This window comes from Blennius ocellaris (assembly GCF_963422515.1).
Source record: "Blennius ocellaris genome assembly, chromosome: 24".
NCBI lineage: Eukaryota > Metazoa > Chordata > Actinopteri > Blenniiformes > Blenniidae > Blennius > Blennius ocellaris.
This window is the reverse complement of record NC_137673.1, coordinates 4,140,921-4,154,373: the sequence shown is the minus strand read 5'-3', so window position 1 is coordinate 4,154,373 and position 13,453 is coordinate 4,140,921. Positions and strand designations below refer to the sequence as shown.

General features: G+C 45.9%; 2 protein-coding genes across 2 annotated transcripts; both read right to left on the bottom strand.

The window, feature by feature from the left end:
• Positions 1-4,666: 4,666 nt before the first annotated feature.
• Positions 4,667-6,499, bottom strand: LOC308147641 (ras-related and estrogen-regulated growth inhibitor; the record flags this gene model as incomplete). Its single annotated transcript, XM_080519921.1, has 7 exons — positions 4,667-4,781; positions 5,033-5,104; positions 5,277-5,370; positions 5,458-5,596; positions 5,660-5,733; positions 5,802-5,858; positions 6,448-6,499. 7 exons carry the CDS (start codon positions 6,497-6,499, stop codon positions 4,673-4,675), a joined length of 597 nt encoding a protein of 198 aa, XP_080376047.1. The 3' UTR covers positions 4,667-4,672.
• A 1,214-nt stretch (positions 6,500-7,713) lies between these two features.
• ndufs1 (NADH:ubiquinone oxidoreductase core subunit S1) lies at positions 7,714-13,119 on the bottom strand. Its single transcript, XM_080520058.1, has 19 exons — positions 13,027-13,119; positions 11,732-11,808; positions 11,551-11,642; positions 11,279-11,386; positions 11,125-11,201; positions 10,950-11,031; positions 10,742-10,872; positions 10,478-10,663; positions 10,250-10,384; positions 10,047-10,161; positions 9,823-9,968; positions 9,604-9,732; positions 9,390-9,519; positions 9,116-9,276; positions 8,825-8,979; positions 8,494-8,669; positions 8,279-8,413; positions 8,084-8,156; positions 7,714-8,002 (listed from the first exon to the last, which is right to left on the bottom strand). Exons 2-19 carry the CDS (start codon positions 11,802-11,804, stop codon positions 7,911-7,913), a joined length of 2,196 nt encoding a protein of 731 aa, XP_080376184.1. The 5' UTR covers positions 11,805-11,808; positions 13,027-13,119; the 3' UTR covers positions 7,714-7,910.
• Between the last annotated feature and the right edge of the window lie 334 nt (positions 13,120-13,453).

Below are 13,453 nucleotides of genomic sequence, written 5' to 3'. Positions count from 1 at the left end.
CGCGCTCATGAATATTCCGTGATGCCACGCCCCCTTTTGCCCCAAACAGACCACGCCCACCCCCAAAAATTGTCAGATGACGCACCTGAGCTCCAATCTTTTACTTGCTGTCATATATTTACCAGTGAAAACACAGTAAAGCACAAACTGCATATTAACAGATATATACATATTAAATTAATTAAAGCAGCTCTGTTATATATATACTGATTAAATAAACTAAACAAGCACCAACATGTGGAACAAAATATACAGGCTCAGTAGGCTAGACTAATATAACACGAACTGATATATGCAAAGCTTAAAGAAGAAAGAAAGTAATTAACAGGAACAATCAAATACACCAACAATGTTGAAGAGATTAAAAGCAGGAACAAGTACTGGTGCAAGACTTATAGAAATAATTATAGAAATATATATATACATCTATAAATTTAATGGACTTTTTTATGTGGTGTGTGTAACAGTCAAAAAGTATATATTTTGCACTCAACTATGAGCTGCTGTTGCATTACAAATACAGGGTCGTCTCATCGTGATTTATTATCGTTAACTCATCGTATTTCATCCTATCTTATCTTACATGATACAGTCTTGGGTTCACATAGGCTCTGTAGTTGTTAACATTAAATACCACATTAAAAATATATGTTTTATCTTTATATCGATCTGCAAATAAAGACAAATAAATGTCCGACTCAAGATATGAGGTTTTTGAAATGCTCACTGACTGCAACATATAAAGAATCTCGTATTATTTGATTGAAATGTGTAGGAAGCCTCTGAAGAAATGATCTCAAGCTGGACCGGTTTAAGTTACCCTGAATAAAAAAAGTGCATTGCAGAATTGTGCCTACACTCGTTTTCACTGTGTATTTGCATGTGAAAGAAAATAACAATGAAAAAAGGACTCTCTTGATTGATTTGACACTTTTAAATCCTGCCTGCAGCAACCACACACACACACACACACACACACACACACACACACACACACACACACACACACACACACACACACACACACACACACACAATCACAAGAATGTGGCAGTGAACGTGATATTTCTTGTTCTCCTGGGATCATCCTACCTCAGATTATTTCTCCTGCAAGAGGAAACAGTGAAATGAACCCTGTTCATTGTGCTGCCGGTATCACAGCTCTGACCTGTTACATCATTTGTTAGGTTTCACTGAACTGACGATGTAAAAGAGAACTTCTGGATGTTTTATTTATATTTTTTAGTTCCTTAAGAGGCCTTTTTTTCAGATTTATAGTTTTATCAACATTTTCATCCTGACATTGAATTAATAAAATGAAATATCTGATCAACAGGAGGCCAAAGTAACTTACATGTGAGCTGAGCCCTCATTGTAACAGGTGTGCTCGACAATATGGTTCAGATTTCTATCTCAACAATCCTGAAGGATGATCATTAAATCTTGATGTTTTCTAGAAGGTGATGATCTTTATTAATGGCTCCCGACCGCGTTGTTCAGTTTAAGGTTGTCGTTGAGGGTGTGGCGGAGGTGAAGACACAGATCTTCCTGTCACAATCAACAATAGTGATAATCATCAGAGCTTTGTGTGTTTAATGTTCCTTTGCTGACAATACTTTGTTATGTAATGATCTCTTCTTGTTCTCCAGGCTCTTTCCCACCCGAATCCTTCTTCCCCATATTCTTATCTATCACGCCTCCACCTCTGCATCCACCCGGTGTCGTCTTCTCTGGCGTCTTTCTGTGTTCACCTATCAGTTTACGGAGGTCGCCGTCCCGCCCCGTGGGACAAAGCATCTTTGTTTTCCTCTCACACACACACACCGGTGTTGTGTAACCGCGGTGACCTTTGACTGACGACGGCAGCTTTCCTCAAAATCTCACACGTTCAAACTCAGAATCTGGAAACACTCTGACGAGTTTTTTTGACCTCAGCTTTTTTTTTTTTCCATCGAGAGGCCGCTCCTGTTTGAGTCCAATCACAGTGAGCGATCGTTCAGAACGGCCGCGAGGAGAAACCGTCCTGAAGTCAAAGGAAACATCGTGAGAAATGGTGGAAACGCATAAACACCAACTTTTTTTTTGGTTCTTAAATCTTGTCACTTGTTAGAACTTCCAAAACTCGCTCTGATTGCATTTCTGATGGGTTTCAGACGCTCGCTGGCGGCTGAAAATAGTTTGTGTTCGGGTCACAGCATGAAATCGGCTTGATTTGTAAACTGTGACTAACTTGTGTAAACAAATGTCCGTCGGCAGAGTTGGAGAATCTGAGTTCACCGCTGGCTTTGATCAGCAGATTTTAACGATTCGAGCACAAAACAACGAAGATCAGGTTGAAAATTGGCTCGGAGTTTCTCCAGACTTTGAACGGACGGAGGCCGTCCGTGCGTCGGAACGGACGAGCTCTGCGATTGGCTGCTTTTGCTCCTGTTCGCGCGTGACGGGGAGCTTCTGATTGGCTGCTGCTGTCATGACGCAACTGTGAGTCATCTTCTATTCTGGGCGTGCAGAGTTGACATGGGGTCGTGACCCCTCATCTCTGTGGCGACCACTGTGATGTCATCACACTTCCCACGGAGACGTTTTGACTCTGACACACCCCAGGCCAATCGCAGCGACACCGGATCATGTTGATGAATAGAAATTCCCGCATCGATATTAATTTACTTCACAATTAAGCGCAGATCAGGGACGGGACAAGAAGAACTGACCGTCACCAACAGACGAGACAAAAACAAGCCGGTTGCACGTCCTTAAGCTTTATCTGAAGAAATTGGACATTTTTAATCCCCACTGTTTCCGATTCAGTATGTTATTTGTGTGTCGCGTCAACAAAAATAGAGGTTTTAGTTCACAGTGAAGCCAAACAGATCCCAAGTTGAGGGGTCATTATGTTCCAATTTTAAACCCACATAAATTCTCCACGAAAGATCCAACAGCCGTTGTTTTCCTTTGCGTCGTTCCACCGCCAACAATTAAAACGGCATTATTGAAAAGTCATCACAGACAGTAACCCAAATGTATGAAGCTAAAAATAACATCCACATTCGAGCTCAAAAGCAAAATCTGGAACCGGCTGAACATTTTTACCCTCTGTGCTTATATAAAAGGCCGATGGGGTTGTGTGGGTGGTTGGTTGGTGGTAGCTGGGTGGAGCAGTGGATGGTATAATAAATGGTCACAGGGGTGGACAAAGTGGAACGATGGAGAGTCATCCAAGTTTTCCATCATGCCTCTACAAAGAGCTGCAGATAAAACAGAGGAGTCACACCGGAGAAGCCCCCACAAGGTTTTTTTTTTTTTTTTTTCACCCCCGGTTACAACTTCCATCTTATTTTCTGTATTTTACTATGTTGATTTTTCCTCTCCCTTTCTTTCAGCGGCGTCTCGCTCAAGGCAGAGTTCAGGAGTTCAGAGAAGAGCGGAGAGACATGCCAAGACTGTAATAGCAGTCAAGCTCATTCTTTACTCTCCGTTACATCATCGACACAAAACAAGCTTCACTGATGAACTTCGCTGCCTTGACAAGGCTGAACGGATCAATATTTTAATATGAATCATTATGAATGTAAAACTGTAGAATTGGCCTCCTGTTTCACGAACTGAAGTGAACAGGAATAACTTTCTTGCAATACTGAGGAGGGTGAGCCAACCCACGTGACTGTACCGCCCCCTACTGGAAGAGGCATCATCTAACAACCCAGGATCCAAAAACACCCTCTCTTTTCCCTTTAAAACATGAAACTATCGTTAAGGAAATACACGTGGGTGTTTATGACATTTTGAAATAAGATAAGGCTCTTAAAATCTTTTCCTTTGAAAGCTGCGAAAAGGACACGATCATGATTTAATAACATTCAAGCCTCTGTGCTCTTGGTAGGTTTATGCACCGACGTCAACAAGCTGACCAACTTTTCCAACTTAGTCCAACTCATTACTGCCACCGACTGTACAAAAAGTAGCACTGCAACAGAATTACTTAAATGTTAATTAAAAAAGGAAAGTTGGCCACTTTGATTTCATGCCTTGTGTAAATTGGACATCATCTGTGTACTCTTTCCTCTGACTAACCTCATCCTGGCTCGTTAGACTGTGTGCTGACTTATAAAAGACATGAGGTCATCGGAGGTGACTGGAACCCGCCGCAAACCGCCTCACATATATTACGTGTCCCTGAAGTGTCATATCCCATTTCTGGGTCAAACCGAAATGTTCCCAAATCTGTGAAAGTCACTGGATTGCACGCGTTGTGCCGTCGGCGCCACCACTTTCTGCTTTACGTTTTGTGAGTCTGCAGAGAAATGTTGTGTGGAGCATGCATCACTCTGACCACTCGCCTCATCTCGGTTGTCATCGAGTCCAGAAAGTTGGAAACTGCAGACTTGAGGAAAACCACGAGTGAAACCGGCTCGAAAACTAATAACTCAAGTTCTGAAATAGTACATTTTCTCGGAAATGGCACAATATGCAATATTTAGACTTATTGTACAAGACGGCGTGGGTGTCTCCAAAGTAACTGGATACTGCCACCTGATGGACAACAGAAGCATTACCTAAATGCAACAAGGCGTCTCTTTAATACGTCTGTGGTGACGACTGCTACGAAACAAGAGGAAAAACAGAACAAGAGATGTCGTTCTCTTGAGTGAAGTGAGTGGTTTGTTGGCTGCGATCACCACTGCATGGTCTTGGACCGGGTCAGTTTCTTGGTCAGAGCGTGGCGGACAGTGAGCATGTAGGAGCGGCGGTCCGGCAGAGGGCGCTGCTGGTCCAGCACCAGCCTGCAACGCAGGGGGTCAAACTCAGTGTTGTGTGAGGCCACACGCAGCACGGTTTCATATCCAGTGGCTGGAATTACGTGCTTTCATTACTTTTAGCACAAAGATGCATCGGTAAAATATAAAAATTAAATATCTGTTCACAAATCCTGAACAAAAAGCATTATGGTGCAAAATATAATTTGTATTTCGCAGTTTGTTTTCGCAAATTTACTCGACGCACGAGCGATAAAGTGTGGCGAGCTGATACACACCTGATGAGCTGAAACACTGCAGCCTCCACGGCCAACACGGCTTCAGCCACCGACAACTCCCTGAAACTACACCTGCACATTCAAACAAAGAGATACAGTTCATCCAGGGCTATGTTAAGGACCAACTTTGTTCATAAGCACATGTTATTTATGAGAATTTAGGATTTTCGTCCTTAATGAAGGATTGCAAAGATCCGATAAGCACATTAGATTTTCCCAATGATGAAAATTGAATCACACAAACCTCAAATCCTTTGCAAGTCTCTGTCCTTCTTCTGTTGTCACCTCCCTGCCGATCTCCAAATCCGCCTTATTGGCTACCAGCACCGTGGGAACCACTGACACACACACACACAGTGAACAGGTTCATTTTCTTGTGGCATAAAATAACGTTTCCCTCAGTGGAGAGTGAGTGATCCTCTCACCCAGACTCTGTTTGGTCTGGTCGATGAGGCTCTTGAGTTGCGGGACCTCCAGGAAGCTGCAGCGTTGTGTGATGGAGTAGAGCAGCAGGAAGCCGTCGGCCCAGCGGATGGAGGCCTCCAGCGAAGCCACAGAGCTCTCCTGAAGGACACAGCGGGGTCACTCTCTGTCTCTCACCTGTCAGATGCGTCTCACAAAGTTCACCTTCCAAGCAACATCCAATATCTCCAGATCCACAGATTCCTGATCCACCATGCGGCTGCATCTGTAGGTCACCTCTGCAGAAAGAAACACTCCAGTTTGGCTGTGCCAAGTGAACGAGACAGGTTGGCCAGTTTTGCCTTACCCTTCTTACGGTCATATTCACCGATGAAGCGTTTGGTTATGAAGCGGACACACAGAGCTGGAGACACAAAGCAGACACGGTCAGTGGAGTTCCCTCGCATGCCTTCACATTAACAAGCTGGAGCTGCAGGTCTGCTTCCCGTCTGCCGCACCAAACACTTTGCACGACGTGTGGCGTTAGATCTCCACACTGCTGCTTTTGGAGTTTCCGAACGCACGGCTTTTTTTGACTGTGTTTAGGTGGAAGGAGCCTGGAAGGTTCATGTTTGTTTGACTGCTGCATTACAGCGGGACACACTAAAAGGTCGCTTGAGCCTCTGCTGAAGCAAACACGCAGCTTTGTTTCCATTCACGGTCTCCGTCCACGTGTGAATCAGCAGACAAACGCAGCAGTCAGCTGCAGTTTCCTCTGGGAATCATCCACTTTGACAGTGAAGTCAAAAACAAGGCTTAAGTGCTCCACTACCCCGGGACTGAGTGCAGTTTCCATTTTTAGACGAAACCCTTCAAACTGTGTCCAAAACTAAACTTGACCTCTTTCACTCACTGATCATCAACCTGTTACACCATCCACCAGTCAACCACACACTCTCCTCCTCCCTCTGTCTTTTCCACTCACTCTTCACGCCTTCAGGACTGTGGTTTACCTGTTTTTCCAGTGTTGTGAGCTCCCAGAATGAGGAGTTTAAGAGGGACCATTTTCCTGCTTGTTAGTGTGCTGAGCGTCCGACAGTTTGTCCCTTCATGGAAGCCCTGCAGGGGGTGGCAGAGGCCGTTTATCTGAAGGTTTGCACTGCGAGTTGAAGTAGTTCGTCACTCAAAAGAAGTCGGAGGAATATCATAACATAACAACGCCGGGATGCTGCTGGACAGTAAATAAAAAACTAATTAAAAAAAGACAAACTGGCAACAAAGTGACTCAATGCTGCCACCCGATGGGCAACAGAGGTATGTTTACAATTTATAACGTACCCCTTTAAAAGGTAAAACATGCATTTTATGGTTCAGGGTCGAGTTTGAATTTCAATTCAAAAAGCTCCAGAATTTGTTGTTAAAAATCTCAATTACAGGCTGGTTAACCTGCAGCACAAACTCACAATTTTTAAATAAAATATAAAAAGCAAACTTTACCTTTAATGTGGAAATAAAGTCCAGATATGGAGAGAAGTGCTACAGAGAGCAGTGTTCAGTCTGACACTGAGCAGACTGCAGGAGGGATGGGACTGTCCTCTCTGCTTGTGTTTGGGTATAAGGTCTCTCTCTCTCTCTCTCTCTCTCTCTCTCTTCTCTCTCTGGGGGTAAAATATGAGTCATTCTGTAGTAACTGTGTCCAACTTCATGCACAAATCTCATCCAGGACACATTTGCACTCTTATCTTTACCTACATCTCCTGAACTGAAGCACATCATTTTAGTGACTCTGACCGATTTAAGCAGAATAAAAACATCAGCGGCTTGGAGCCTATCAAAAATGGACATTTCCCAGAGGTGTGCCATTAATGCTCATTATCCTGCAGCAGTGACATTCCCTCAGGACTCTGCTAAAGAGCCTTCGCGCTGCAGTCGCGTGGATTTATTTCACAAACACCGTTTGGCGAATGCAGTCTGGGAAGGTTGAGGTTTGTTATCCAGGGTTTGATTCACAGTGTCGGCCGTAAACACCAACAGAGACAACTTGTGATGGAAAGGAGGAGGATATTTGCATCTGATGCCACAACATGACCGGACTTGTGAGTTTGTGCATCTCGTCTCTATTTCAAATGTTTACAGTTGACCTCCGGCAAAAATACAGTCATTAAAACCTTGTTGCCTTTTTACTGAAACTACTTCATATAGTCTCCGAGAAGTAAACAGTGTATCTGAGAATTAAATATAATAAAGGCAAACATAGCAAGACAAAGCAATATTGGACATAGGTGACATTTGTAGAGGTTTATTTATATCTTCAGCATCATTCAACAAAGCTCGCTCACTGGAGTGAAAACGATTTACAACAAGCATCGAGGACAGGTTTAAATTAAAGAGTAACACCAAGTTTGTTTGTTTGTTTTCTTTTGTTTGGGGGGGGAAGTGTCAAGGTGTTGTTACAGAACAGGAGAGAGTATTTGTCTCAGCAGACGGACGGCTCCTCCACGGCGGCGGCTCCTTCCGTGATGGCTTTCACGCACTTCGCCATCGTCTGAGACGCTCTGCTGATGGAGTCTGGGAAGAAACAGTGTTTTAAGTTTTTCATCTAAACACACACACACACACACACACACACATGGGCGCACACACTCTTACCTGTCATGTAGAAGTCTTTTGCTGAAAGCTGAGGCGGCACCAGGGGGGCTGCAAGAAGGTCCTGGTTCACAGTCTGAGAGGACAAAATGTTTCAGTCGAAGAAACTCGATCGACACTTGACATCAATCAACGTCCAGTTCAGAGGAGAAAAAAGGAGATTTGAAGAAAATGTTTCCGAGTGACTGCTGCCGGTACCTGCGTGAGCTCAATGGCCTGTTTGAAGTAGTTTGCCCCCTCCACGTCATCGTAACGGACCAGGTTCGGAGAAACCTCGGCGAGTCTGGACCGCACCTCCTCCAGAGAGTCGTAGGGCAGCGCCACACCGGTCAGCTGCAGACACACCAACGCCGAGTTCAGCTTGTGTGTGTGTGTGTGTGTGTGTGAGAGAGAGAAAGAGACGTCCTCCTCACCTCAGAGATTGCTCTGATGACCTTCCAGTCCTCTCGGGCCATGCCCGGTGCAGTGACCGCCACCTTGGTGTGCTGGCTTCGGCCTTCAGTGTTCACATAGGTGGCGTTTTTCTCTGTGTAAGCAGCTCCAGGCAGGATGATGTCTGCCATCGGGGCTCCGACATCACCATGGTGACCTGGGAGGTTGAAGACAGACGTCAGGAAGAAAAACCTGATGAGATTCAATGAGTGAAAACTAACCGAGAGTGTGTGTGTGTGTGTGTGTGTGTGTGTGTGTGTGTGTGTGTGTGTGTGTGTGTGTGTGTGTGTGTGTGTGTGTGTGTGTGTGTACCCTGGTAGATGATGAAGCTGTCTTTGGGCAGGTCGGCTCGGGTGATGCAGCCGGCATCGGCGCCCAGCAGGAACAGGACTTTCGGCGGGTTCTTCCTGATGGCGTCCACCCCGGCCTTGTAGCCCAGATCCAACGCAGCCACCTGACTGGCCACCCTAAACACACACACACACACACACGGACGTATTACGAGCAGAGCCGGAAGACATGCTGTAGAGATCAATCAAGACGCAACCAGCTGACGACCAAGACCATCTGGGATGGAACGAGAAACCCGCTGCCCCGTCGCACCTGTGCAGGACATTGAGGACCTTCCAGCCGTCCTCCACGCCGCTGCTGGCCCTGGCGTTCTGAGCGATGGCGGAGACGGCGCTCAGAATGGCGGCGCCGTCCTCCCGCTGCAGGGCGCTGCTGCCCACCACCACCACGGGACGTTTGGCGGATGAGAGCGCCTGCAGACGGAGGGAGGGAAAGAAGAGGAAGTGACAGTTGGGGGGGATTAAAAATAAATTCAAAAAAGCTTCCTTCCAATTGGATCCCAGATGTTTCTATGTGTGTGTTTTACCTGACAGAACGGGTGTGTGCCGTTCGCCAGCTCCTTGAGAACGGAGGTCTCCTCTCCCAGGTGGTCGTACGTGTAGTTCAGGTCGACACTGGAACCCACCATGGCGACCTGGAGCTCATTGTGGAGCCAGCTGACCAGGGACACACACACATGGAAGAATGACGAAGAAAACCCGAAACCAAATGATGCAGATAGTGCGAGGGTGTTATTTTACCTTTTGCGGATCCTGGCGTTGAACAGCGGGGCCTCGTACCTCGGGTTGGTTCCCACCAGCAGCAGCACATCGCAGTCCTCGATCCCGGCGATTCGGGAGTTGAGGAGGTAGTTGGATCGCAGGTCGGAGCTGAGATGAAGACGAGACAAAATGAAACGGCGCACGAAGCCACGGCGACGCACATTTCAGGGCTCGGCAGTGTCAGACAGCCTTCCTCACCCGGCGCCGGCCGTCGGGAACACCTCCTCCGTGCAGAGGTTCTCCGAGTTGAGTCTGTTGAGGACGTCTTTGAGGGCGATGAGCGCTTCGGCGTCGGCCAAGCCTCCTGCGATGGCTGCGACGTCGTTGCCCTGCACGCTTTGCAGCTACAAAGACGCAGAGATCAACGCACACCGACGGGAAAACGTGTCGCTGCAGGAAAACAAAGAGCAACACACACTTACTGCTCCTGCGACGCGAGTGAGCGCGTCCTCCCAGGTGGTCGGGGTCAGCTGACCCGACTCGTCCTTCACCATTGGCTGGGTCAACCTTTGCCTCTTCAGGCCATCATATGCAAACCTGCAGGTGCACATTACAGGAAAAACCACGTGTGAATAATATGCAGGTGAATCACCCAGGAATGCAGATTTTACTCCGCGTGCTTCACCTGGTCTTATCAGAAATCCACTCCTCATTGACGTCTTCGTTCAGCCGGGGCACCACCCTCATCACTTCCCCTCCTCTCGTGCTCACCACGATGTTACTCCCCACAGCGTCCAGCACGTCAATGGACTCTGTTTTCCTGCAGGGAAGAGAGCAAAACGAAACAATCTACACCTCTTCTGGTTGGAGAAATGTTTTTAGAAATCGGTGTGAGTGCCGAGCACATTCCCACCTCGTCTCCCACGGACGAGCAGTGAAAGCGTAGGGTTTGGAGGTGAGCGCGCCCACAGGACAGACGTCGATGACGTTGCCCGACAGCTCTGACATGAACATCTTCTCCACGTATGTGCCAATCTGAAGGTTGTTTCCTCTGCCCGTTGTTCCCAGGTCCTCCACTCCAGCAATCTCACTGGCAAAACTGCCAACACACACAATGTGACATTGGCGATCGAGATAAGCCTGAAGTTACACGCGTCTGCAGATGGTCTGGACTTACCGGACGCAGCGCGTGCACTGGATACAGCGCGTCATGATGGTTTTGATGAGCGGCCCGATGTTTTTGTCCTCCACGGCTCTCTTGCCTTCTGAGAAGCGGCTGCGGTCGGAGCCAAACTGCATGGACTGATCCTGAGGGCGGAGATGAAGGCGTCAAATAAACGTTGCCGTGGCGACGTCTCACGGTCACGCTGCTTGCCAGAGGTTACCTGCAGGTCGCACTCTCCTCCTTGATCACAAATGGGACAGTCCAGCGGGTGATTGGCCAGCAGAAACTCCATCACGCCCTCTCTGATGACACACAACAAGCCTGTTTACTGAAGTTGAACAAGACACTTGTACCGCTTGAACTCTGGAGCGTGGATCAGACGGCGAGCTTTGCACCTGGCTTTGCGCGTCTTCTCCGAGTTGGTGAGGATGTTCCACCCTTTCATCACAGGCATGGCGCAGGCTGCTACGGGCTGAACACAACATTTGCAACAGTTACCGAAACGTGCAGGTCTATCGAAGAGAGAGTTGTTCAGACTTGTTCCGTTACCTTTGGTGCTTTCTCGATCTCCACCAAGCACATGCGGCAGTTTCCCGCCACCGAGAGCCGCTCGTGGTAACAGAACCTGGGGATCTGAACGCCTGCCTTCTCACATGCCTGATCAGAAGAGAATATGGGAAAAATTGAAACGTTAAAGGAGATCTGAACAGATTTGTTACTTACACATATATGGAATATTTCAGTTGAGTTGAACCTCCAGACACTCTGAGATCTAACATGTTTTAAACAACGCTTGCAGTGAGTATTTCTTCATTTCTTGCCTGTAACACAGTTGTTCCGGGCAACACCTCGATCGGTTTCCCATCCACAAACACCTCCACCATGTTACTGGCAGCACGCACTGAAGTACGCACTGAAATCGAACAAAGCAGACGACGAAACAATAAATCGAAGGCACAATTTTCCGCATAACTTCCCTTAAGACACACAGACTGCTCGTACCGGGGTTGGGAGATGCCAGGCTGCCCTTGGCGGCTCCGGCGAGAGCTCGGCCGACGGTCGGCAGTCGCAGCATGATGCTGTGGAAGGAACCAAACGAGCATAACCATTGAACTCCAATCAAAACGCTGCGAGATCAGGTCCAAATAAAGGGCCTGTTGAATAAAGGAGTGCAATGACTACTGACTCCTATCTCTGACTGCTTTCTTTATGTGCTTGGGAATTATTTGGTCGACATAATCAAATAAAAAAGTCAAATAGAAATTTCCAGAACTCAGCCTGAACAAATAATCTAAAACCGAGCACAACAAATAAACAAAAACAATGAAGAAAAGCTAATTGGTTAGGATAGGGGACATACATATTGAGGTTTTAAAAACATACCTCAATTATTGCCTGTTTTAATGATTGCTGATGAAGATATTTTATTACTTTACACACTCTGCATGACCTACAGAGGCATGGCTTAATCTAAACATGGAAGATTGCTATTAGTATTATTACTTATATGATCAACTTTTAACAAGTTTATCAAGAAATCCAACATATTGTTTAAATGCTCATGGAATATTTGAAAATGCAGGCACCGTTAGCCCCAAAAGGTTTGTGGTTCATTTAAGGTCATAGTATTAACATAATATGACTCAAACAAAAATAAGGTCAGCTCTTCAGTGATGTCACAACAGGGTCGATTATGTCAGGCGTATATTCAATTAAAACCAAACACAAAACAAGTCGTGAACGAGATTACTTTTTAGTTCATATGTGAAGTAATTCACTCTCACTTGGATTCTTCGATATTTACTCTCAGGGATGACCGCAAAGTCACATGTACATAGCTCATAAAAACACAATTTCGTGCCTGGCCGCTGTATTATGTTAATCCAGTCCAGGGTGAGCTTAAAACTTTTAAAATCTCTTAAAACTTAGTGACTTGTGTGCAAAACCAGAGCCTCTCCAGTCAGTGTTACGTAGCTGCGTAGCTGTCACTGTCAACAACAAGCACTGCAACTCTCGAACTATGTCCCAAACATAATGAGGAGATAATACATGTGGGCTAATCCAATATTAAATGTTAATACATGTGTAACAGTTAATAACAGAAGTAAAAGACACTCCAATGAGGGCTACTTGCTTGCAGGCTAACAGCGTTAGCTACTCAAGGACACGGACATCGCATGTTGTTAGAGGGTAAGTGACGTTATAAGATCAAGAACCGGCTTTTCCGTGTGCGGAAACAAACATAACGTATAGAATTAAATGTTTTCATTAGCGCATGATAGGTTTCGGGTGCTTACCTATCGCTATTTGGCCTTCTGGACCAGAACAGCGGTGATCTTAGACGTGAGAAGCTATGGCGTTACCGGAAATCACTTTGTCCCAACTTCCGGTTCAACGGAGTTCTCACGTTTCACAATAACAATCTTGTTTTCTGCACCGTCGTCGATGTAATTAAATGTTTAAACAAAACTAAATAATAATATCACAGACAAACATCGTACAGTTTCACCATGAACCCTGTCACTTTATCCCAGGCCAGTTCTTATTCATACCATGTCATTACATTTAACTAAAACTTTGCTATGGTGCCACTAACAACACACAGATAACAGCTCCTTATTTCATTTATATGTATTCATAAAAATGCCTATATCAAATATAAATATTCTTATAATATATCAATGACATAAGGATAAACAAAATAAAACTAAAGAAGACGGACTT

Bases quoted from the DNA above. Each gene is read 5' to 3' on its own strand.
- ndufs1 (XM_080520058.1), bottom strand. From the start codon at position 11,804: ATGCTGCGACTGCCGACCGTCGGCCGAGCTCTCGCCGGAGCCGCCAAG. The intron at 10,873-10,949 runs GTAACCTCTGGC...CTCCGCCCTCAG, and splicing joins GAGGAGAGTGCGACCTGCAG to GATCAGTCCATGCAGTTTGG. The intron at 8,157-8,278 runs GTACCGGCAGCA...TTGTCCTCTCAG, and splicing joins AGGCCATTGAGCTCACGCAG to ACTGTGAACCAGGACCTTCT.